The sequence below is a fragment of the Elgaria multicarinata genome, chromosome 22 (genome assembly GCF_023053635.1).
Source record: "Elgaria multicarinata webbii isolate HBS135686 ecotype San Diego chromosome 22, rElgMul1.1.pri, whole genome shotgun sequence".
NCBI classification, from domain to species: Eukaryota; Metazoa; Chordata; class Lepidosauria; order Squamata; family Anguidae; genus Elgaria; species Elgaria multicarinata.
In genome coordinates this window covers 14,778,925-14,804,775 of record NC_086192.1, presented here as the reverse complement: position 1 = coordinate 14,804,775, position 25,851 = coordinate 14,778,925, and the positions used below count along the sequence as shown (strand labels likewise).

At 46.2% G+C, this 25,851-nt stretch overlaps 2 protein-coding genes across 2 annotated transcripts in view; one reads left to right on the top strand and one right to left on the bottom strand.

Moving 5' to 3' along the window:
• The window catches only part of TAF15 (TATA-box binding protein associated factor 15), a 147,988-nt gene that overhangs the window by 85,888 nt on the left and 36,249 nt on the right, over window positions 1-25,851 (top strand). The gene's annotated exons all lie outside the window — the stretch shown is intronic.
• LOC134412680 (C-C motif chemokine 13-like) lies at window positions 6,288-8,326 on the bottom strand. Its single transcript, XM_063146653.1, has 3 exons — window positions 8,201-8,326; window positions 7,706-7,820; window positions 6,288-6,924 (listed from the first exon to the last, which is right to left on the bottom strand). The coding sequence occupies exons 1-3, from the start codon at window positions 8,262-8,264 to the stop codon at window positions 6,846-6,848; spliced, it is 258 nt and encodes an 85-aa protein (XP_063002723.1). The 5' UTR covers window positions 8,265-8,326; the 3' UTR covers window positions 6,288-6,845.

The following is a 25,851-nucleotide window of genomic DNA, read 5'->3' as shown; positions in this document are numbered from 1 at the left end:
GAGACAGCATTCTTTGGTATAAGTCTGCAATTATTCCTACCCACTACATCCTTATTCATAATCAAAGACACAAATGTTAATCACAATTTCCCCCTATGAATTATATATAGGTTGATTAGATAGGGGTGGAAGAATGTATCCCAACAGTTTCATCACCCTGATTATGGGCAGCTGACGTGCGGCCTTGAATATAGGGCTTCTTTAGATCGCATTTCCTTACTGGGACTTATGCTTCCTGTTTCACTTGCGCAATCGTAAAGGGACTGTGTTACATAGCCAGAGAGGGGCAAAGTTCCCCTCCTCTTGCTGCTTATAGCCATGAATGGGACAGCACCCTCTAGTGGGTGATTTTTGTCACAATTTCCCCTATAGATGATAGGAAATCCTGAGATATTTCAGCAAAATTGGGATATCACAGGGTGTTGTATTTATTTATTTATTTATTTATTTATTTATTTATTTATTTATTTATTTATTGCATTTCTATACCACCCAATAGCTGAAGCTCTCTGGGCGGTTTACAAAATTAAGACAATTCAAGTATAAAACAACAGTATAAAACCATAATATAAAATACAATATAAAAGCACAACCAAGATAAAAACAGCAGCAATGCAAAAATACAAATTTAAAACAGCAAGTTCAAATTAATTTATAGACTGTTAAAATAGTGGGAGAATAAAAAGGTCTTCACTGGCGTCTAAAAGAATATAACGTAGGTGCCAAGCGAACCTCCTTAGGGAGCTCATTCCACAGCCGGGGTGCCACAGCAGAGAAGGCCCTGCTCCTGGTAGCCACCTGCCTCACTTCCTTTGGCAGGGACTCACGGAGAAGGACCCCTGAGGATGACCTTAGGGTCCGGGCAGGTACATACGGGAGGAGGCGTTCCTTTAGATAGCCTGGCCCCAAGCCATTTAGGGCTTTAAATGTCAATATCAGCACTTTGAATCGGGCCCGGACCTGGACTGGCAGCCAATGAAGCTGGAAAAGGACTGGCGTGATGTGGTCTCTTTGGCCAGTCCCTGTTAGTAAACGGGCTGCCCTGTTTTGTACCAAATGAAGTTTCTGGACTGTTTTCAAAGGCAGCCCCACGTATAACGCATTGCAGTAATCCAAACGAGAGGTTATCAGCGCATGGATAACTGTAGCTAGGCTATCTCTGTCCAGATAAGGGCGCAGTTGGTATATCAGCCTAAGCTGATAAAAGGTGCTCTTTGCCACTGAGTTCACCTGTGCCTCAAGTGACAGTTCTGGATCCAAGAGCACCCCCAAACTACGGAGCCGATCCTTTAGGGAGAGTGCAACCCCATCCAGGACAGGGCAAACATCACCTCGCCAGACAAATGAACCACCCGTTAACAGTACCTCCGTCTTGTCTGGATTGAGTCTCAATTTGTTAGCCCTCATCCAGTCCATTACTGTGCCCAGGCACTGGTTCAGAACAAACGGGATTACCAGGGAAGGCACAGGGAACATGTAGGAGGTTGCCGACGTCATCAAAAGGACCCACAAACTTCTGTGAGTGACCAGTCACGAGCGTGCCATATTTCACTCGTGTGAAGAAGCACATAATTAAATGGGAATGCAGTCGTCCCAAGTGAAGAGAGGATCATTTCTCAGTTCCACATAATTCAGGATTACCAGGAGAGATTGCTTAGGCAATGATCACTGAGAGACCGGAATGCTAAACTGTACTTTACAAATCTATAAACTGACATACAAAGGCACTCGCTGAGTTTAATGGCTGAGTGGCGACTTGACTCCAGGTCTCTTCCATCCAGAGCAGAACTCACGAGTTTATGAATTTAAGAGGGAGGTCTGTCGAAGGTACAGCAATATCCTTCTTTTCATCAGTGAAATATTGGAGTGTAGGGGTTTGTCACTTTTTAACCGCATAGATTGCACAATATCCAGTCTCATTGCAGTGATGAGAAGGAAATCATAGGGCATTATTATGATGAAGAATAACCCTGAGGATCTAATAACCTCATTGAAATAATTTACCTCCAGTGCTGCGAAATGGTGACTAATTCCTAATGGCTATAAATGTCTGTTATCCCACATAGAGACGTCAGTTTTTAGAGGGCATAACTAATTAGCAAAACAAACAATATATAATTAGCTGTTTCTCTTCTCTCTCTCTGCTTTTCTTACTCAAGAAGCCATTTAAATAACAGCAGTGATTCACGTTGTTTCGTACTCCTAATTATGATGTCACAAAAACATGGACACTCTTTCTAATAATAATAATAATAATAATAATAATAATAATAATAATAATAATAATTATCATCATTAAAATTATTATTATCATCTAGAGTATTGCATCCAGTTCTTGGTTCCACACTTCAAGAAGGACGCAGACAAGCTGGAGCGTGTTCAGAGGAGGGCAACCAGGATGATCAGGGGTCTGGAAACAAAGCCCTATGAGGAGAGACTGGAAGAACTGGGCATGTTTAGCCTGGAGAAGAGAAGATTGAGGGGAGACAGGATAGAAACATTAGAAAAACTTCCTGACTGTTAGAGCAGGACGACAATGGAATCAGTTACCTAAGGAGGTTGTGGGCTCTCCCACACTAGAGGCCTTCAAGAGACAGATGGACCACCATCTGTCACGGATGCTTTAGGGTGGATTCCTGCATTGAGCAGGGGGTTGGACTCAATGGCCTTGTAGGCCCCTTCCAACTCTGCTATTCTATGATTCTATGATTCTATTCTTAGTAGTAACAGAGAAGACTGAGGGGAGACATGAGAGCACTCTTCAAATACTTGAAAGGTTGTCACACAGAGGAGGACCAGGATCTCTTCTCGATCCTCCCAGAGTGCAGGACATGGAATAACGGGCTCAAGTTACAGGAAGCCAGATTCCAGCTGGACATCAGGAAAAACTTCCTGACTGTTATTTATTTATTTAAAATATTTATATCCCGTCCTATATCACTAAGATCTCAGGGTGGCGTACAGATGAAAACATACAGTACAAAACAATAAATATACACAGTTAAAAACAAGTTAAACCATGATCCAAGTTAAAACAATATATAATTTAAAAGCAATAGATGCAGTGTTAGAGCAGTACGACAATGGAAACAGTGACCTAGGGAGGTTGTGGGCTCTCCCACACTAGAGGCCTTCAAGAGGCAGCTGGACAACCACCTTACAGGGAGTGATTTCTTGCATTGAGCAGGGGGTTGGACTTGATGGCCTTATAGGCCCCTTCCAACTCTACTATTCTATGATTCTATTAGGTGCTTTTCACTAAGAATTTTTTTGCCACCTGAAAAACACACACCACTTTGTGGTTTTTCAGTGGGGAGAGAAGTTGCAGGCTGCTGGTGAAAGTTTTTAACTGTTGAGCAAGAAGCATTGCTCTTACTCCAAATTGGCTTTGCAATGTTCCTAATTGGCTACGTGATCCCTGGTTTGCTAGGATCATTTTTCCAAGTCAGACTTGTGCGTGTGTATGTTTAAAGGCAGCCGAGCTAGTGTTCAAAGGGCCAACAAACAGGCATTTTAAAAAAGGAGGCGAATGTTCAAGAAAAGCCCTCCTGGAGCTCTGATTTCATGTGGAAAACATTACATCTAGCATAACAAACCTGTTTTTAATTTGAAAACGGAGGGTGGTTGTTGTTGTTGTAGAACCCTTACTTACTCGGAAGTAGAGGGTGGAGGGAGGGATGCCGGCCACTAATCTCTGGGGCGGGGCAGGAGGAATAGGCCGACCAGCTGCACTGAAGAATGGTAGAGCTCCAGTATCGTTAATAGTGTCCCGGAGATGGAATTTCAGACGGTGAAATTTAGCTCCTGCCCTTCTGCATGAGAAATGACTGCTCAAGAGATAGAAAGGGTCCGTGGACGGGTCCGTGGACACCTGCCACGGACCTGTGCCTGAGGAGCAAGTGCCTGGAAGGCAATGCAGTCTGCAGAAGGAGGCACTGTGCCAGCCTGTGCCGGCACCCAGCCCGCCCACGCCCGGGCACGTGCTGCCCTGTCTGTGATGGTTGCCACTGGGAAGGGCAGGAATACCACAGCGGAGAGTCGGTGCCCAGCAGGGACCCCTGCGAGCGTTCCACCTGTGCGTCCGGGGAGGTGTCGTGCGAACGAGCGGTTGCCCAGTGCCCACCGGCACCCTGTAGCCATCCTGGCAAACACCTGGGCCAGTGCTGCCCGTCCTGTGATGGAATTCAGTGGCAACAAGGGAGAGGGCCTTTTCGGTGGTGGCCCCCCGACTGTGGAATGATCTCCCCCCACCAACGATGTTATCTTTCAGGCGCCAGGTCAAGACTTTTCTCTTCTCCCAGGCATTTAACACCATTGAACAACGCTAAGTTGGTTTTTTAACGGACCCCCAGAACTGTTGTTTTTAAATGGATACTGTTGTTTTTATACTGTTGTTTTTATGTTTTTAAATTTTGCGTACTTTTAATGTTTGCTGTATTTAACTTTAGTGAACCGCCCAGAGAGCTTCGGCTATGGGGCGGTATATAAATGTAACAAATAAAATAAATAAATGAATATATAAAGCCTTCTGCCTATGCCCCTGGTGATCAGGGAAGTGGCTCTGTGTGAGCCCAATACAATCTGGCACAGAGAGGGGCCGCGCTAAAGGCTGGGCACGGCCCTGCATGGAAAAACGTTGGTGGAGGGATGGCCGGTGGACGTTGCCTGGTGCAGGGCCTGCATCATGGTTAGACAGCTGCCAATGGCCCACAGTACGGCAAGAGCCTACTAATGAGCCACCTGCTAGGAGACCCATTCGACAGGGAAACAGCAGCCATTCTGCTGGGATCAGGGCCCTTGAGGATATCTCTCCCTGTGTCATGAACAGGCCTCTTCCCTTTGGTGTGCGAGAAAAGGAGTTTCAGGCTATCAATCAGATTCTGAAGCTGAAGAAACAGCGCTAGAAACGTTAACCTCCAGTTTGACAGTTTTTTTAAAAAAAACTTTAGGGGCTGTGCAAATTTCATTCTAGCAGAGCAATAAGCATGCGTCCGTTTCTCTGAAAGGTTTGCAATCCACAAACTCCCAAAGCTGGTGAGGAGAATAACCAGTCATGCAAGACTGTGTTCCCCTCTGCCGTCTTGTTGGGCCAGATCTACACTGTTATAAACCGTTTTAAAGCAGTAGTGTAGATCCTACCTTGGGAAGTCAATAGCACTTGTTCAAACATAAACGTAACTTCTCCAGAATCCAACTCTGGGGACAGGTGGGTGGAATCAATTTAGCTCTCCTACTATTACTAGGAGGAGGGCTTTCTCCGCTGTGGCACCCCAGTTGTGGAATGAGCTCCCCAGAGAGGTCCGCCTGGCGCCTACACTGTACTGTTTTCGTCGCCAGCTGAAGACCTTTTTATTCTCCCAGTATTTTAACACTTAATTTTAACTTAAATTTAAATTTTATTGTTTTAACTCTGTATTTTAATCTTATATCAATTTTGCTGCGTGGTTTTTATCCTGGTTGTGCTTTTGATACTGTATTTTGTAATTGTGCTTTTAACCTGTTGGTTGTTTTATGATGGTTTTAATTTCTTGTGAACCGTCCAGAGAGCTTCGGCTACTGGGCGGTATAAAAATGTAATAAATAAATAAATAAATAAATAAATAAATAAGTTTAGCTTGGGGGGGGAGGGCATATTTGGGAAACAGAAAATGAGTGCTTTTCATTGGCCATGGAAAGCGCGATTTCCCCTCCTCTGATCCAATTAGGGGCTTTTCTGGAGCGGGTTGGGTGGGTAAATGGCATGACTCCAGAAAGCGTGTCATTCCCCCTGCCCTGCTAATGGTGGCCATAAAGGAGAAAGCGTGTCATTCCAGGACATTATAGAAAATCACAGAAAGTCCCCCCTGACACACAGGATAGACCCCAAAACCAGGACAAATCCGGAGAAATCCTGACAGTTGGTCACCGGTTATATACATAGTGTGGTAAGTTACTGGGGTGAGGGGGAATCCCTGATTTAACCAAAGGGAGAACATTTTTATGGTGTACCAAGCATTTATGGAGGGCTGTTAGATTTCATTACTATGGGGACCACTATCAAGCCAGGTCTGAGACCTAGAGGGTTTGCAGTTCGCAACTAGTGAAGTTAGGGGTGATTTTTTGAAGAGGGAAGCTGCCTCATTTCATTAAATACAAAGGTAGCTTTTCTTTTCCACAGTCAAACTCTGGAAAACAACCACCACCAAGTTTAGCCAATAGCTCAGATTGGCTAGCACCCTTGACGTCACCCAAGTTGTCTTCCCCGCCTCTCCACTCCACGCATTCCCTAAAGGAGTTTTGTAGCTAAATTGTTTCAGTGTTATTTTTATTAGCATACAAACAAATAAATGTATATGTAGCACTTTTTTGAAAAAGGGAAGGATATCAAAAGTATGAATAAATCACAGGAAGAAAGAAAAGGATGGTGGCGATTATAATATTCTTCTGTCTATTATTATTATTGTTGTTGTTGTTGTTAATTAATTAATTAATTACATTTATATACCGCCCCATAGCTGAAGCTCTCTGGGCGGTTTACAAAGAGAAAGACATAATCTTAAAAGAGAAAGACATAATTTGAATAGAATACAGCATGCGTTCTACAAATAAACACTCAGGATATATGGCCTTAGGTAGACCTAAGGTTTATCCCGGGATTGTCCCAGGGTCATCCCCATTCATGTAAATGACACATAGGATATCATGGGAGCAAGCAGGGACGATCCCGGGATAAACCTTAGGTCTAGCTAAGGCCTATGTCTTCAGTTAGCAAGGGAAATGTAAGGGCTCCTCCCCTTATGCTGATCGTTACAGACAGAAACTTTCTCTTCTCTTTTGAAGTGGAAAGTTGAAAGTTCTCAGTTTGGCTACAGAGCATCAATGAGATCCTGCACCCACGGTTTTTTCGGATCCGCACAGATTTGGCGACCATTTTTGGTGAGGAATCTGCAAAGGAGAAGTAGGGTTATGGTCACTTTAGTAACCTGGACAGAGGAAATTCTCTATATTGATGTAATATACCCAACACGGAGCTGGCCGTCTCGTCCTGGGGTCTCTCCACCTCTTCCTCCCAACCCTTCTGGAACTTTGCTAAAATGCAGACTCATGGCAAGCCCTCCTGCGGAGATGTGGGGCGTCTGCCGTGCAATCCACAAAAGCTTTATTCAGGAAATAGACATCTCTTCACACCTGAAGGGACTGTGAATGCTAGGAGCTATCCTCTAAGCACAACACTCTATCCACTCTAGAATCATAGAAGAGTAGAGTTGGAAGGGGCCTACAAGGCCATCTAGTCCAACCCCCCGCTCAGTGCAGGAATCCACCCTAAAGCATCTCTGACAGATGGTTGTCCAGCTGCCTCTTGAAGGCCTCTAGTGTGGGAGAGCCCACAACCTCCCTAGATAAATGGTTCCATTGTCATACTGCTCTAACAGTGAGGATTTCCCCCCCTGAAGTTTTGTCGTACTGCTCGAACAGTCTGGACGTTTTTCCTGATGTCCAGCCTGAATCTGGCTCCCTGTAACTTGAGCCCATTATTCCGTGTCCTGCCCTCTGGGAGGATCGAGAAGAGATCCTGGCCCTCCTCCGTGTGACAACCTGTCACAACTCCACTGCTGTTCGTTGTTTTGCTTCCCGATGCACAATAAATTTATAATCTGGCATTAAAGGACCAGAATTCTTCTTTAAAAGAAAAAAGAAAAAGAAAAGAACAACGCTTTACACTTACATGACAGATCGCTCAGGGCACCTTTTGTCTGTGTGTTTAAATGAGCTCACTTGGTCCAGCGAGAGGTGGTGTGCCGGATAGGAGAAACAGCAGGACGCTATAACGGGGCGCAATCCTGAAAGAAACAGGGAAATGGGAAAGGGTTTGTTATAATTGATCCTCCTGGCTCAGCAGGTCCGTTTGTCTCTCTTTGAACAGCCCGCGCCGTAGACAAAAGTATATGGAGTGAGTGGTCCAACTCTGATCCCATTCACACCTGAGAAATGAGGGCACAGAACCTCTTTCAATGTACGACTGGTCCTTCCCCACAATCTGTTCTGACTGTGACAGCTTGATTAACAGGGTGGTGAGGAAGGAGCAGACCTAGTTTGAAAAAGGGTGTAGGAATGGTTGTCTGAACAGACCACACACCCCAGTTCAGACTTGGAAGGCAGCAACGCTTTGTGGAGATGGATGTGATGACCTTTATGGGAAAGGAAGATAATGAGAACTCACGCATCTTAGCCTGGGGTAAGAAGGCAGTGATGACCAGGAAGACAGCCAGGGCAGCGGTCTTCATCCTTGCAAGGAGGTGGTTGGCTCAGGGTGAGAAGCAGTCAAGGCTGAGTCCTTTCCGTAGTCTCCTTCGCTCCACCAAGAGGAACGAGGACTTCCCCCTCCCTTTTATACCCGGCTTCGGAGAAGTCTCTGGCGATTCCTTGGAAGGAACGGAAAAAACATTTCGTTTTTGAGAAGTGTTGGCAGAAACAAGCCACATCCTGGCGAACCATCCCAGGGTATTGGAGTGGCTTGAGAAGAGGAAGTGAAAGGCTGCGGTGGGGTTTTGCAATTCCACCTAGGCTTGCAAAAGGCAGGTCAGAAGGGATCTGGCCTGAAAGAGGGCAATGACAGCGCCACCTTCACTTGGCCTTGGCTATATGGGGGCCTCTCTGAGCAAAGACCTTGGAACAGCAGCTCTGTGAGAAGAAGACGTGTGGATCCACAACCAGGATGGAGAAAAGGAAAAGGGTGATGCCCACACAGAACAGCACTTAGGTGGGCTCTTCACATCTCATGGGTTAGCTTTCAATCATAGAATCATAGAATAGCAGAGTTGGAAGGGGCCTACAAGGCCATCGAGTCCAACTCCCTGCTCAATGCAGGAATCCACCCTAAAGCATCCCTGACAGAGGGTTCTCCAGCTGCATCTTGAATGACTCTAGTGTGGGAGAGTGTGATTCTATGATTCTATGATCAGGAGCTGAAGAAGGAAAAGGAGGAGAACATTAAACAGTCGTTTCGCAGGTCCAAGTCAAACAGTCCAAACAATGATAAAATTAATTATAAAAGAAACCCTTAGCTCAGGGGTTCTTAACCTGGGTTTATCTTGGGGGTCCATGGATGGGCTTCAGGGGGTCCGTGAAAGTCAAATAAATTTATTCATACTTTGTGTATGAATCACTGTATGAGGCCATCAATTTTCAATAAAACAAAGTATATTCATTGCATGCAAAGTTGTGTTTATGTGCTTATGTGCATTTTTCTAGGGAGGGGGGGGTCTACAGCTTTCACCAGATTTTCAAAGGGGTCCATGACTCAAAAAAGTTTAAGAAAGAACCACTGCCTTAGCTTGTCCTCTGAGCATCTGTTGCTTCTCGAAAACGCCTTTTAAAGCCATCCAAATTGGTGGCCGTCACTACATCTTGTGGGAGTGAGTTCCATAGTTTCACTATGCGCTGTGTGAAGAGGTCCTTCCTTTGATCTGTCCTGAATCCCCCACCAATCAGCTTCATGCGATGACCCCGTTGGGTTCTAGTATTTTGAGAGAGGGAGAAAAATGTCTCCCCGTCCACATTCTCCGCACCATGCATAATTTCGCACACCTCCGTCATGTCTCCCCTCAGCCTCCATTTTTCCAAGCTAAGCAATCCCAGCTGATGTAACCTTCCCTTGTAGGGGAGATGCTCCAGCCTCTGGATCATTTGAGTTGCCCTTTTCCGCACTTTTCCCAGCTCTGCAATGACGGTTCAACATTTTGTTAAGGGCAGCCGTTGAAGTAATTTTCACTGCATGTACATTTTTTGCAATTCGGTACCCTGTGACAGCGCAGTTGACATCTCTCTCTCACACACACACACCCCACACACCAGCACCTCCCAGTTTGAAGTTAACACTTCATGCAACTAATGCCAGAGTAAATCCATTAGTCTTTAAGGTTCGCAAGTCTCCTGTTTTTCTCGCCTGTGGCCACCTTTTCTTCTCTCAGAAAGCCAACCCTAACCAAGGCCAAGAGAAGATGGCAGGCACAGTGCCCAGCCTTCTTTTGGGTCATTCCCCCTTCCGACCTCTGTTTTGCAAGTGCAGGATGAATTGCAAAACCACACCGCCGCCTCTCACTTCCTCATCGGACGGCACCCCAAGTCCCTGAGACGCTATTCCACAATCTCGCTTGTTTTTGGACAATAGCTCTCGGAAATGAAATGCATTTTTCACCCTTCCTTCCATGAACTTTTCACACGGTCAAGGAGAAGAAATAAGTCATGGTGGGCCTGTTCCTCCTCCCAGTGCATGCTGGTCGCGCTGCACTGGCAGGGGTAATTATGTGACTCCCCCCCCCCGGCACGTGACTGCGATTGTCAGGGTGGTGTAGGGGAGTGTTGGGATGGGTCTCAGGCGACCTGGGTTCGAGTCCTCACTTGGCCATGAAGCTCAGTGTGAACCAAAGGAGAGTATGGTTCACCCTGTATGCTCTACACCTTCTTTAAGGCCATCCAGAAGATGTCCTTCTACATCCATGGTGCAGCCACTGTTCAGGGTCTCTCCTTCCAACACACCCACATCAGATCTGCTTGATGTACACTGATCTGCCCTGTAAGCTTAACTATATTGCAGCCAACTCCTGCTCCTTAGGCGCTGATTTGGGCCACTACCATCTACTAGCCCTTTTGACCCTTCATTTTCTTCAGTAGCAACATTAGATCATTCAAGATGGCCATAGGTTGAGACTCACCTCTGGCATGAATTTACCTGGGCATCCGTTCATATGGGCAAGGGAATGCAACTGCACTCCTTACGCACACTGGCTTTTTGTGGTTTAACACACACCGCCCTCAGTAAACAGGCAAAGGATTAGGCTGTTAATGTCCGTGTGTAAAAGCACCCTCTGTCTGTCTGTCTGTCTGTCTGTCTCTCTCTCCCTCTCTGCCTCAGTCTCCCCATCAGCAATATGGGGACAATACCATAGAATCATAGAATAGCAGAGTTGGAAGGGGCCTACAAGGCCATCGAGTCCAACCCCCTGCTCAGTGCAGGAATCCACCCTAAAGCATCCCTGACAGAGGGTTGTCCAGCTGCCTCTTGAAGGCCTCTAGTGTGGGAGAGCCCACAACCTCCCTAGGTAGCTGATTCCACCGTCGCACTGCTCTAACAGTCAGGAAGTTTTTCCTGATGTCCAGCCGGAATCTGGCTTCCTTTAACTTGAGCCCATTATTCCGTGTCCTGCACTCTGGGAGGATCGAGAAGAGATCCTGGCCCTCCTCTGTGTGACAACCTTTTAAGTATTTGAAGAGTGCTATCATGTCTCCCCTCCATCTTCTCTTCTCCAGGCTAAACATGCCCAATTCTTTCAGTCTCTCCTCATAGGGCTTTGTTTCCAGACCCCTGATCATCCTGGTTGCCCTCTTCTACTTACCAGCCTGAGATAACAGACAGGAAGAATTTTAACCCTTTAGCAGCAAGCAACATGATTAAAATGCCGCGTGTGGTTACCTGTTCTAGATGATTTGATCTTTCAATCAAAACATCCAGAAACAACATTTGGTAGTTCTTGAGAATGTTTGTGGGTTTCTGTGAACACCTTGAAGTTATAATTCAGAGGGTTTTCTAGAAGGAAAAGCTGATGAGATTTAAAAACAACACCCAGTACAACTGCTCTGCATTTTAGCAAGGTGCATGCCTACGCCAGTCCCTTTGCGGAGTCTGTTCCGTTCGGGAGCCTCTCTTCACGAGCTGGCTTTTTATTCCCCATTTCAGCTGAATCATTGCACTGGCGAATCGATTAAAAAGCATTTGGCATCATTAGACGGGTTGTTTTGTGCTTCCCAAATAGGCTAAAGGTGAGCCTTGTCCTGGAAGAGAGCACGTCAGTCTCTCTGCCAAACCTGATTTTCGTGTGGAGGAAATCCACGTGTGGAGATAGGCAGGTTCTGCTGAACTGAAGGTGAAAAGCGGCAAAGATCCAGGAACGGATTAGTTTGACCGAGAGTTGCTGTTCCGGGATGGGATGGAGAGACCTTGGTGTAGGTGTTTCTAAAAAGAGCCTTCCCCACACTGATGCTCTCGGGACTGCAATCCCCATCATTCTCAGCCATTACAAGGAAGGCCGGTCTACTCTAATGGGCATCATCTCTCACGATCCCAGACGTTGTCCTCCTCAACCTGGGAACCTGGGAATGATGGGAGTTGTAGTCCAATAGGCCTAAAGGGCACGAGGTTGGGGAAGGTCGATCTAAGCTAAAAAGCCACAAACTCGTTTGCCTTTCTTTATAAAATCCGCACCTTTGGAAAAAGTTGGGGGCACTTCCTGTTCTCCTCTGCATTCAGATGAATCTGGATATTGATCTCAATCAGGACTCTATGGAACCTCCATTGTCAGAGGCAGTATACCACGTTCCTGGAAGCGTCTGGGTGGCAATTGTGGGGAACTGGAAGCAGGACACGTTAGACCTTTGGCCTGATCCTGCACAGGGCTCTTCTAGTCATTTCGAAAATATGGGAAACACTGAAAAGGCAGGAGTTTCTGGAACGGAGCCATTCTGGACCGGAGCCTCAAACCAAGGGTTATTCTGCGTGGGAAGGAGCAGCAAAGAGCGGCCACAGGAGGCGGTTCTCATGCCGCCGCCACCACCACTTAATCCGTGATTCCTGAAACACAGAATGTGGCAAACCTGCAATTAATTTGGATTACTCCATTCCTGGCAGTGAAATGCCAAGGACATGGAACATGTTATATAAAAGCTAAAAGGGATTTTAATTCATGACGAACTTTCTTTCTCCCTCCTTCCCTTTCTTTTTAAAGATCCAAAAGGAAGGAAGAAGCCAATAAGCTGCCATCTTATAGAATCATAGAATAGCAGAGATGGAAGGGGCCTACAAGGCCATCAAGTCCAACCCCCTGCTCAATGCAGGAATCCACCCTAAAGCATCCCTGACAGAGGGTTGTCCAGCTGCCTTTAGTGTGGGAGAGCCCACCACCTCCCTAGGTCACTGGTTCCATTGTCGTACTGCTCTAACAGTCAGGAAGTTTTTCCTGATGTCCAGCCGGAATCTGGCTTCCTGTCACTTGAGCCCGTTATTCCGTGTCCGGCACTCTGGGAGGATCTTATTTTCTAGCTTCTTCTCCTTGCAGGAGGATCCATCTTTCTGTGGTAGAATAACACTCACGTCATCTGCTGAAGGCCCAAGGTTCAATCCTTCTTTATTTTATTTATTTAAAACATTTCTTGGCCACCGCTCAGGGCAGAAGCTGTCCCACTCCCAAGGCAGCTCAGCTCAGGCCTCCTCTCAAAGTATTACCCTTGGAGTTTCTAGGGTCAGGGATGAGAAAACCCCTGTGGAGTTGCTCCTGGTCAGAGCAGATGACCCTGGTGGCCCAAGAATCTCACTCATATGTATGAGCAGGAGCCATATCTCAATGGCGGAGCACACCCCATGTTTAGTTAGCCTAACAAAGCAAGGCAGTTGCCTATACACTAAATGGACGGTCTCCCGCCATGCCTGACAGGCTTTTACCGGGCCTATCCTTCATGGCGAATGGCGTGCACAAAGGGTGTGCCAGGTGTGCCCAGACACAACCTATTGTCTCAAGCACTGGGTCAAATTAACCGGGGCATTGAGTAGGGATCCAGAGGGGGATCCAGACGCAGCGGGAAAGGCTCTCTGGCTGTCCTCTGTCTGCTTTGCCGCCATGTTGAAGAACCGCTGCCTCCAAGAGAAGACCACTGCTCCTAGAAGCAGGAGCAAAAAGGAATCGCTCTTCTGGGAGCCTTCTCTGCCAGGAGCCGCATTTCAAAGAGGTCAAGAGGAGCCCCCCCCCCAAAGGCTAATATCGCCTCGTAAGAGCCTCCTCCCACCAGTATCACCAAAAAGCCCCACCAATGCTGGGGCTTGAGAAGCGTCTCCTCGTTCCCCCCTTCCCCCTGCAACAGCCCTCCCACGGTCAGGCAAGCCAGACGTCTACAGTGTTTAATAAATAAATGAATAAAAATAATGTCCTTTATGACTGAGTATTCAAAAATGTTTGCCTACCCAAAAAACCCAAAAAACCTGGGTGCACATGCTAATCAAATGTGATTCTCATGCCTAGACTAACCTAGTGAACCACCGACCACCTTCTCTCAGCTCCAACCACTAGGGCTGTGGTCTGCTTCAATTTGGATCGCGAATCTGGAGCGGAGTGAACCGATCCGCCTCTGCCAAAGGCGGATCCGAATCGGGTTGGGGGAGCTGCGGATCGAGGTGAAGCGGTTTTCCTCCATCCGGAGCTCTGAACGCAGGTAAGTGGGGAGGAGGGGGGCTCACCTTGCGCCGCCGCCACAGTCCATGCGGGAACAGCAGTGGAGCCAGGTAAGGGGTCAGGGGGGGCTTACCTGTGTCTGTTGCAGTCCGTTGCAGGCTTCAACTGAGGCCTGGGCCTCAATTGAAGCCTGTGACAGAGGCAGGTAAGTGGGAGGGAGGGGGGCTTACCTGGCTCCACTGCCGCCGTCCGTGCTGCGATGGAGCCAGGTAAGGGGAGAGGGGGAGGGGGAGGGGGGCTTATTCAGCCCCCATTTTGTTCCCCCTTCCCCACTTACGCTGCCCGCCACAGAGGCAAGTAAGTAGGGAAGGGGGGCAAAATATCGATCCACCCCTCCGGATCTTGTTCCGCGGAGCGGAGCAGGGGAGGGTTGGATCGACTCGAAGCGGTTTGGGCCCGATCCGAAAGTTCCGGATCGGGCCACGCAGCGGTTCAGGGGTGTCCGTGCACAGCCCTACCAACCATTTGACAACTGCAGCAGGCTCTGGGATCTGTCAATGCTGATGCTCCCTCCCCCACCGACAAAGACTGAGTTGACAGGGGGGGTGATCTCTGAGCCTGAGCTTCATGTTCGATAAGCTGCTAGAAAGACTCCTCCTTGACTCCCGGAGAGCCTTGAAGAACACACACACACACACACACCGGAAACTCCCACTTTCTGTCTTGATTGGTCTAATTCTTCAGGCTCTGAGTCCAATTCAGGACACACTGAGGAGACTGATCCTGACGCAAAGACAGATCTCAGCAGCAGTCCCAAACTACACACCTGTTCCTTCAGAGGGAGTGCAACCCCTTCCAGAACGGGCAATCCTCCGAAAATGTAGATGCCCTATGTAATCAGAATTCCGTTTCAGTTCATTGGCGCATATCTAACCCACAACAGCTTCTGGACAGTATTTAGGAACATGCACAGCCTCTCCTGATGCAAATGTGTCATCAGCATACCGACGACGCCTTGCTCCAAATATTGTAATGACCACCTATCCTATGCCAACAACTTTATCTTGATGTTCAGCAGCACGGGGAAGAAAATACAGCGGTGGCCAAAATTGTGGACACTTTTTGAATTGTTCATGTTTTGCAACTTCGCGTGCTCATAGAAAACGTTCTGTTCCACGTTCTGTTTGCAATTTCAATCCGCTTCTTCACTCAATCACACCTGTGTTTGTTTTTAGACTAAAGTAAGCCTAATTTTTTTTTTGTCTTGCAGATATTTGCATTCTGTTTTTTGTATTGAATCCAGCGTTAAATTCTCTTTCAATCGATATATAAACATGTGAATTTTGTGAAACGGAACGTTTTGTATAAGCATGCAAAGTTGCAAAACATGAACATTTCAAGAAGTGTCCACAATTTTGGCCACCACTGTAGCGCCCTGTGGACATTATTCCGTTTAGGAGAAGACTGGGGAGAAAGAGTTAACCCCCCACTTACAAGATCTACATACCATTGTTTTGATCAAATCCAAAGCCTCCCTCACCCTACCCGGTGCCTGTTTACACTTCCCTGTGCCTGTTTGCATTCTCTTTCCCTCCTTATTGTTTACTACAACTTTATTAGATTGTAAGCCTATGCGGCAGGGTCTTGCTATTTACTGTGTAATCTGTACAGCACCATGTACATTGATGGTGCTATATAAATAAATAATAATAATAATAATAATAATAATAATAACTTTAAAATGAAAACAGCAATAGGAGATTAGATCACGCATCTCCCGTGTCACATGCACTTTGGCCCCTTTTTAATCGTGCTACAGCAGGAAAGAATTTATATTCCATTTGCACCTCCCCGGCACGCACGTAATCATAACCTGCTACTAATAAATAATCCATCCTATGACCTGCATGGTGATCTATTGCTATGCTGTTTGGGCAGGTGACCTGTGTCCACAGGGGGAAAGCATTCATTGTAAGCCGAGGGTTGGGAAACCTCAGCCCTGGGCCATGTCTCACCTTCTCTTTATTTTGTCAACCATCCTAAAAGGTTGCGACGCCCTTCCTATGCCTTAATTGTTGGCAGTGCATAAGACCATCCAAAGAGCCCTGTTGGATCAGACCAAGGGTCCATCTAGTCCAGCACTATGTTCACACAGTGGCCCACCAGCTGTTGAGACCCACTGGCAGGACACAAGTGCAACAGCACCCTCCCGCCCATGTTCCCCAGCAACTGGTGTATATAGGCTTACTGCCTTGGATACAGGTGGTATTTATTTATTTATTTATTTATTACACTTATATACCGCTCCCATAGCCAGGGCTCTCTGGGCGGTTTACAGAAATTCTAAAATTGAGGTAAAAACAAGTATACAAAATTTAAAACTCTAAAACACAGAACATACACACATAAAGCATTAAAAACCGATTAAAAACTAAACATGTGGGTAATTAGGATGTGCCGCCATATGCCTGGGCAAAGAGGAAAGTCTTAACCTGGCGCCGGAAAGATAGCAGCGTTGGCGCCAGGCGAGCCTCGTCAGGGAGATCGTTCCATAGTCTGGGGACCACCACCGAAAAGGCCCTGTCCCTCGTTGCCACACTCCGAGCCTCTCTCGGAGAAGGCACCCGGAGGAGGACCTTAGATGTTGAACGTAGTGACCGGGTATATTCACGTTGGGAGAGGCGTTCCATCAGGTATTGTGGTCCCAAGCTGTGTAAGGCTTTATAGGTCAAAACCAGCACCTTGAATTGAGCTCGGAAACATACAGGCAGCCAGTGCAAGCGGACCAGAGCAGGTGTTATATAGTCGAACCTTCTGGTTCCCGAAATCAATCTGGCTGCTGCATTTTGCACGAGCTGCAGCTTCTGAACCGTCTTCAAAGGCAGCCCTACGTAGAGCGCATTGCAGTAATCTAACTTGGTGGTTACCTTGTGCTAACTTGGAGGTAGTACATAACCATCAGGGCTAGCAGCCATGGATAGCCGCCCCCTCCAGGAATTTATCCAACCTCCTTTTAAAGCCATCCAAATTGGTGGCCATTATTATTATTATTATTATTATTATTATTATTATTATTATTATTTGTGCATTTTTATACTGCCCAATAGCCGAAGCTCCCTGGGCGGTTCACAAAAACTACAAAACAAGCAGTATAAAAATGTGATATAAAATACACATTAAAAAACGGATTAAAAACACAGATGATTAAAACATCTTTAAAACGTTGTTGTTTTACTCTGTACAGCACCATGTACATTAATGGTGCTATATAAATAAATAATAATAATAATAATAATAATAATAATAATAATAAATCCTGAAAACATTCTAAAATTCCACTGGATAGGCCTGCCGGAATAGATCAATCTTTATTGGGTTTTTTAAAATTCTAAAAGACTGTCAAGTTGACGAATCTCCTCCGGCAGGCCATTCCACAGTCTGGGAGCAGCAGAAGAGAAGGTCCTCTGGGTAACAGTGGTTAATCTAGTTTGTGCTAGCTGAAGTAGATTCTTCCCAGAGGACCTGAGTGTGCGGGGCGGATTGTACGGGAGAAGGCGACCCCGCAGGTAGCCTGGACCCAAACCAGGTAGGGCTTTAAAGGTGATAACCAACACTTTGTACTTCGCCTGGAAGTACATCTTATGGTAGTGAATTCCATAATTCAACTCTGTGCTGTGTGAAGAAGTCCTTTCATTTTTCCTTCCTGAATGTCTCACCTATCAGTTTCATGGGGTGACCCCGAGTTCTATTATTATGGGAGGAGGAGAAAAATGTCTGCCTACCCACATTCTCCACACCAGGCATACTACTCATGAGAGAATGAGAGAGAGAAGTCACCCTTGCAAAGGAGACATGTACACACTTCCCCACTTTTCTGGCATGGGTCGCTATCTGCAATTCAGACCACGTGCATGAGTCAGGTTACATATTGAAATGACCATTAAACAGCAGCGACAACGGAGTCTTCTGACTTGATTAGCATGGCAAAGCCATGGGCAAAACACCTACACATCCCATGTTGACCAAGTCATGTCGCAATTAAGCCCTGCTTCAAAAGTTGAACAAACCCCACTTCATAATTAACCCAGTCAGAAGCATCTTCTAAATTTAGTGGTCTACCTGAAAAAAATGACTCAACGTCTCATTAGCGTGTGTGTGTGTGTGAGAGAGAGAGTGTGGGTGTGTTGAAAGCATTTATTATTTACTTATTTTATACATTTATTGCATTTGTATACCGCCCCGTAGCCGAAGCCCTCTGGGCAGTTTGCATAATATTAAGACACTTAAAAACAATATGCAAAAATTAAAAACCACAAAAACGTACATTTAAAACCACTGTAATCACTTTAAAAACTATGAGCCTAAAAACAGACCCAGGTTCATTTCGTATTGCTAAATGCCTGGGAGAAAAGTCTTGGCCTGGAAAGTTATATCCCAACTTCCCTCTGCAAGCAGCTGACAACGAGATGAAATAATAAATTAACCATTTAAAGCAACCCTTATGATTTATTTATTTATTTATTTATTACATTTTTATACCGCCCAATAGCCGAAGCTCTCTGGGCGGTTCACAAAAATTAAAACCATAATAAAACAACCAACAGGTTAAAAACACAAATACAAAATACAGTATAAAAGCACAACCAGGATAAAACTACGCAGCAGAAATTGATATAAGATTAAAATACAGAATTAGAAGGGTAAAATTTAAGTTTAAGTTAAAATTAAGTGTTAAAATACTGAGAGAATAAAAAGGTCTTCAGCTGGCGACAGAAGGAGTACAGTGTAGGCGCCAGGCGGACCTCTCTGGGGAGCTCGTTCCACAGCCAGGGTGCCACAGCGGAGAAGGCCCTGCTCCTTGTAGCCACCTGCCTCACTTCCTTTGGCAGCGGCTCACGGAGAAGGACCCCTGTGGATGATCTTAAGGTCCGGGCAGGTACATATGGGAGGAGGCGATGGAAAAACGAGACATGGCAGAGAGGCAGAAAACAACAATGATATGGCAGGATTATTTTAAAAGCATAATTCCTAGTGGAGGCTGGTGGGTCCGGTGTCGTGCATTTGCTCTGGGTTTTAGCCAGTACCAGTCAGAACTCTAAAGCAGCTTTCCAAGATGCAGACTGGCTCTGACTGAAACACGGCACGGATTCGCTGTCCCGCTGACATCGGAGCCACCATTGATTCCATTGGCTGTGCTTGCTGGATGTAATAGGAGTTGTAATCCAATTGCAAGGCCATTTAGGGTCTTCTCAAGCACAACACAACCGGGGGGGGGGGGAGACCCACTGGACATACCCAGTATATTTGCCTTCGTCAACGTATAAGAAAGAGTGAATACAAACATGAGGTGCGTCTTGAGATGTCTATATGAGATGTCTATATTTCATCAACACATAGGGGAGAATGCACAACAGAGAACTGTATTTCAGATTCTGAACACAGCTATGGAGAACTGGTAAAATTCCATTTTGACTCTGTTGCCTCTGTTTCAAGTCACTATGAAAAAGTTCAATGTGCTTCAGAGAAAATATTTTCGTTTTGTTTAGTTTTCAAAGAAGACTAGAATAGTAGAGTTGGAAGGGGCCTCTAAGGCCATCAAGTCCAACCCCCTGCTCAATGCAGGAATCCACCCTAAAGCATCCCTGACAGAGGGTTGTCCAGCTGCCTCTTGAAGGCCTCTAATGTGGGAGAGTCCACCACCTCCCTAGGTCACTGGTTCCATTGTCGTACTGCTCTAACAATCAGGAAGTTTTTCCTGATGTCCAGCTGGAATCTGGCTTCCTGTAACTTGAGCCCATTTTTCCATGTCCTGTACTCTGGGATGATTGAGAAGAGATCCTGGCCCTCCTCTGTGTGACAACCTTTTAAGTATTTGAAGAGTGCTATCATGTCTCCCCTCCATCTCCTCTTCTGTAGGCTAAACAGGCCCAGTTCTTTCAGTCTCTCCTCATAGGGCTTTGTTTCCAGACCCCTGATCATCCTCTTTCTCATTGAGGTCACCAAGTCAAGGCCCTCCTGTTCTTCTGGTGAGAATAAAAATTCCTCCAGTCATTCACACCCTTCCAAAAGAGTACATCCAATAATTATATGAACCGCCGAGGGAGCTTTGGCTATTGGGCGGTATAAAAATGCAATAAATAAATAAATAAATAAATAAATAAATAAATAAATAGTTTCTGTGCTGCTCAGTAGCCAAAGCTCTCAGAGCAGTTCACAACAATTCACAAGACAAAATTCAGCATCAAAATTTAACTATTTAAAATTTAAAAACCATTTAAACAGCTAAAAACAATTCCAATAAAACACGAGACCTGTTCATAGAGTGCCCCATCAGAGGCCCTTAAATGCCTGGGCATTTAATGGACAGTCTTCCACCGTGTTGACATTAATGAGCATTAATATATACTCCCATTAATTACGCCTGGCATCATGCAACACAGATGAAAACCTTTCCAGGAGAACATCAAACGCTTCTTTATCCCAAACAGGTTGTCTCCAAATCCACTCCTCTTCACACAGACTTAAGGCAACTCCAAGCCTAGTCAAGGGTATTTTAACATCTTGCGGAAGGCCATTAGAGAGGAGGCGAGTTGGAATTCCAGTACACGCCCGTGTCTCGCTTCATTCACACCTCCTTTGCCACTCTTACACGTGTTACTCTATGGTTTCAATTGCTGTGTTTTTGCATTTTGAGCATCGTTGACCATTTGAGTCTTCAAGCCCTCGAGGATGACTGAGAGCCCTTGTACTGCCAATCTATATTTTCAGAATCATGAATCACCCCCTCAAATTCTCGATGACAGACACAGGACTGCCTTGCTGTCCCAGTGGTGGATATTACAGCCACGCATGGGCTGAACATGTCAGTAACGTCACAATTAACGCTTGCTTTTCAGACAGCTTGGAAAGTTTTATTGTCTTGATTTTGGGGAGGCTCAGTTGGACAAAGGTAACAACTCATTCCCTTGGAAAGAACCAGTGATGTGTTGGGCTAGCAGCAAGGCCCCAAGCCCAAATAAATCTGTATGCCTTTAAGAGGGTACGGGGTTCTTTGTTGTTCCTGGACTGCATCACTTCAACTGTCGCATGAGGGAACTCAAACGACTGACTACTGTCCACTGCACTTCCTTTGGGTGCAGGAGAGAGTGCCTCTGAGCATATGTAAAAAGCCTTTCTCTCAGTTCTAGGTAAAACTGAACTCCGGCATTTCTCTTTCTGGAAATTAACCCCTGCCTGTTGGTACGGCAGCCAGATAGAAAGGAATGCATTTTTGTGTGCACATTTTCCAAATTATTGACGTTTTTCACATCCAGAATTTCATAGGTACGTATCTGTGGCTGTGAACTGCACCTCCAACTTCAGAAAAGTGTTCTGGATTGTGCTGAGGTTCAGGAAGTGCAAACCTATATCCATGTGGAATAATCTTGAGGCATCCACCCCACCCATTTATTATTATATTTCTTAAATTTATAAATTGCCCTTCAATCACAAGACCCCAAGTCATGTACACAACGTGAAAAGTAAGCAACAAATCCATTATTTAAAAACCAAACAATTTCAAACTAAACAGAAAATTAGACACAACCATTCTTCCAAACACCCATCAATTCATGTGTATGTGTGTGTGTGTGTGTGTGTGTTTATGCAAAACAGGGATGAATATATATATAAATTCTTTGATTTCTGTTAAATGTCTCGACTTCCACCCTCATCAATGACATTTTCTATATGAGGCATTTATTGTGTGCTTGTGATTCCTTACTCATGGTTGTTTACAAGTTCTTTAGATGACATTATGATCCCCTAGTTTCACTACTGTTGTTTAAAAGTACTTTTCCAATTTTTTTTTAGAGCAGGGAAAATGAAATATAATTTCTGAAAGTGAAAGAAAAGGTATTTTCCTACTTTTGTATTTGCACTATTCCATTATAGCACGGCGCCACCTAGCGGTCATGTAGCTGAAAAGGTGACACTTTTTGTGTAGAGCTCAGATCCCAGCAGAATCACAGCTTCATGTAGAAAAGCTCCCAAACGCTCTCTCTTTATGAGGCACCTAAGAAAGTCCCTTTGTTCACGGCCTCCAGGAATGGGAGAGGGTTGCACATAACATCACCCCTAGAGAAATGTCAATTCTTATCATCAAAGATTCCTGCTTCATTTTGTCCCTTATACCACCTGCGTCCTATTACAACCCCCCTGGAGGATTTCTCCATCCATTCTTTGCTTGCACGATGGCAGCGATCACGCTCACCCACGCAGATTTAAAAAGCAAAGAAGGTGTTTCCTCTTTTGCAGCGAGATATACGCAGCAAACATTTATGGCACACAGTATTGCGTCCAGTTCTGGGCACCACCCTTCAAGAAGGACGCAGACAAGCTGGAGTGGGTTCAGAGGAGGACAATGAGGATGATCAGGGGTCTGGAAACAAAGCCCTATGAGGAGAGACTGAAACAATTGGGCATGTTTAGCCTGGAGAGAAGATTGAGGGGAGACATGATAGCACTCTTCAAATACTTGAAAAGTTGTCACACAAAGGAGGGCCAGGATCTCTTCTCGATCCTCCCAGAGTGCAGGACACGGAATAAAGGGCTCAAGTGACAGGAAGCCAGATTCCGGCTGGACATCAGGAAAAACTTCCTGACTGTTAGAGCAGTACAACAATGGAATCAATGACCTAGGGAGGTTGTGGGCTCTCCCACACTGGAGGCCTTTCAAGAGGCAGCTGGACAACCCTCTGTCAGGGATGCTTTAAGGTGGATTCCTGCATCGAGCTGGGGGTTGGACTCCATGGCCTTAGAGGCCCCTTCCAACTCTACTGTTCTACGATTCTAGGATTCTATAAAGATTTCAAAGGAATCTCCCCAGTTGCAGCTTGTGAAAAAGGCTGCGCACCACATGCTGATGACAGCCGGTGACTGCTGGTTAAGCATTTTGTGATGGCGCAGTTTCTCAAATCCCCAAACGTGCCCCAAAAGGTTGGGGACCCCTGATGCTGTGCTTCTGAGAACGCACAGAGTGCCTTCCCCTGAACACTGAGCAATCATAGCCCATCTTCCAAATATACGGGATGAGAACGGGCGGCGGAATCTCAGCCTCTCTCTCTCCTTCCTCCCCAACGCAAAACTTAAATCACTGCCAGTTCTGGGGGTTACCAGATGCAAAGAAAGCGCCTTTGATTTTGATGGTTGCGTAGAAGAGAATTGCCAGGGAGAAGTGGGGGAAGAGTCCGTCTCCCGAAATCCCCTCTTTTACCCAGAAGTTACAGGTGACGTCCATCCTCGTCCTCCATTGCTGAGCTCTTGCCTTGTGACCGTCAGTGAAAACTCAACCCCCTGTGTCAAGGTGGGGCTCTCAGCTGCTTTCCCCTCTTCCCTAGTGCCATAAACTCATCTGACACGCACAGCTTGGGGAGGTGCAGTGGACAAAGTTCCTTGCTCAGGAGAGGTTACACCAGAGCCGTCGCTCGTGCCAACGGATGGCAGGTCAACGGAGTTTGCCTGGTTCAAAACCCGACTTTATTTATTATTGCATTTATATCCTGGCTTTTTTTCCTCCAAGGAACCCAAGGCGGCATACATAACCCTCCTCCTCTTCTCCAGTTTATCCTCACAACAACAACCCTGTGAGGTGGGTTGGGCTGAGAGGCTGTGACTGGCCCAAAGACACCCAGTGGGTTTCCGTGGCCAAGTGGGGACTAGAACCTGGATCTCCCGACTCCCAGTCCAACACTTTAGCCACTACGCCACACTGGCTTCCCGGGAACGAAACCGTGGAGGAGTGTTCTGAATTTGGTTGCCAGCCCTGATGGCAATGATCAAAGCCCCGGGGCTCTTTTCCCTCGGGAAGCCCACGGGAGGAACCGCCCAACTCTATAAGCACCCCAAGGCAAGAGGAGAAGATGCAGTCACTCTATCTCCTGCCCCATTCCTCCATCAGTCCTTATGTCCACCATTTTCCCTTGCCTGTGATTGGATAAAACATTCCCCCCCACCCCAGCCAGGGAAGGCTGGTCGCTCCGAGATCAGCGGGGCGGTGGATAGGGATGGGTGAACTCCCCTGAGTCCTGTTCATGCTCTGCTTCCTGGATTCCCACCGTTTGCCTGCCCCCGGCATGCATGTGGGGCAAGTCGCCACATGGCCTGTGGAGAGAGCTCACGGCTTCTTTTTCGTTGTTGCCCACAAGCTGTGATTTGTGCAAATCCGCGGCGGGGAATATTTATGCAAGTCACAATTTGTGCAAAATCGCAGCCAGAAATAGCACAAATTGCATCAAAATGCAGGCGTGGAGGACCATTTACGCCTGCGATTTTGTGCAAATTGCAGTATGTATGGCCGCAAATGTGCACAAATCCCGGTTTGCGCAAATCAGGATTTGCACACACCCAAATGGGAAAATGTGAGCTTTCCCAACTCGACATAATAATGATAACAACAACATGTGCTAAGTCGAACCAGATCTGGGATCCGTGAGATGGTGTCCAGGGGTTTGAACTGGCAAACACACACGCGGAGTTCCACCTCCAAACTGGATTCCTCTGACAATCCTAGTGGTGAATCCACTCTGGGGTTTAGTCTAAACCAGTGGTTCCCAATTAGTGGTCCGTGGACCCCAGGGGGTCCGTGTAACCCACCCAGGGGGTCCATCGCACCATTCCCATATCCACCGTTCATTTCTGGAGTCCACTGACGACGAATTCCTACCAGAAGTAAAATATAACATCACTGAGCCCCTGCGTGGTTTAGCGACTAGCTTCAGAGATTCCTTCCCTGCACCTAATCCTGAAAACTCATGGAGAAGGAATCCTTTTGAACGTGGTGATGTACAACTAACAACTCTGTCTGCGGAAGAGCAAGGCACACTTGTTGACGCGACTTGTGTGATGGTTCACTGAAATCATTTTTCAAAGAATATAGACTGGGCCAATGCTGGGCGAAGGTTTTTCCTGATTATAAGAAATTAGGTGAAAAAGCTTTGAAACATCTCGTTCCCTTTCGTTCCACATATCTCTGTGAACAAACATTTTCGACATTTTGTTATATGAAGAACAAGCACAGAAATCGGCTCGATAATGATCCAGATTTGAGATTGAAAGTAGGAAATATGGAACCGGATGTGGAAGGGATTGTTCGGGACAAAAAGAGGCAGGATTTCTCCCATCACGTTTAGGTTTAGTAGCTGCAAGACATGTCATGATTTGTTCCATTGTAGACTAGACATTAGTAAAATTAAATTAGTCTTTGTATTCCTAACTAAATCATTGTCATTTTTATGGTCTGTTTATTAGTATACCTAAAATCCTTTGCTTATTATGGGCTACCCCTTATTTTCTCCAAAAAATTGCTTCACACAGGTAACTACCACAGAGGTAACAATTTTTTTTTCAAAAGTTAGAGGGTCCATGGCTTGGCATTTGAAAAACAAGGGGTCCGCAGTACTTAGCTAATTGGGAACCACTGGTCTAAACCATTCCAAACTTGGATAGCTCCTTTAGCTCACCTTGGACAGCTCCTCTGACTGAAACCTGGAATGGATTCACTGCCCCGCTGACATCAGAGTCCCCAGCCTCCATGCCCCCCCACTGAAAGCCCCCCCCTCACGAAGGCTCCCAGCCCCTCAGCCATCCCACCAACAGCCATTCCAGCAGGCTGCAA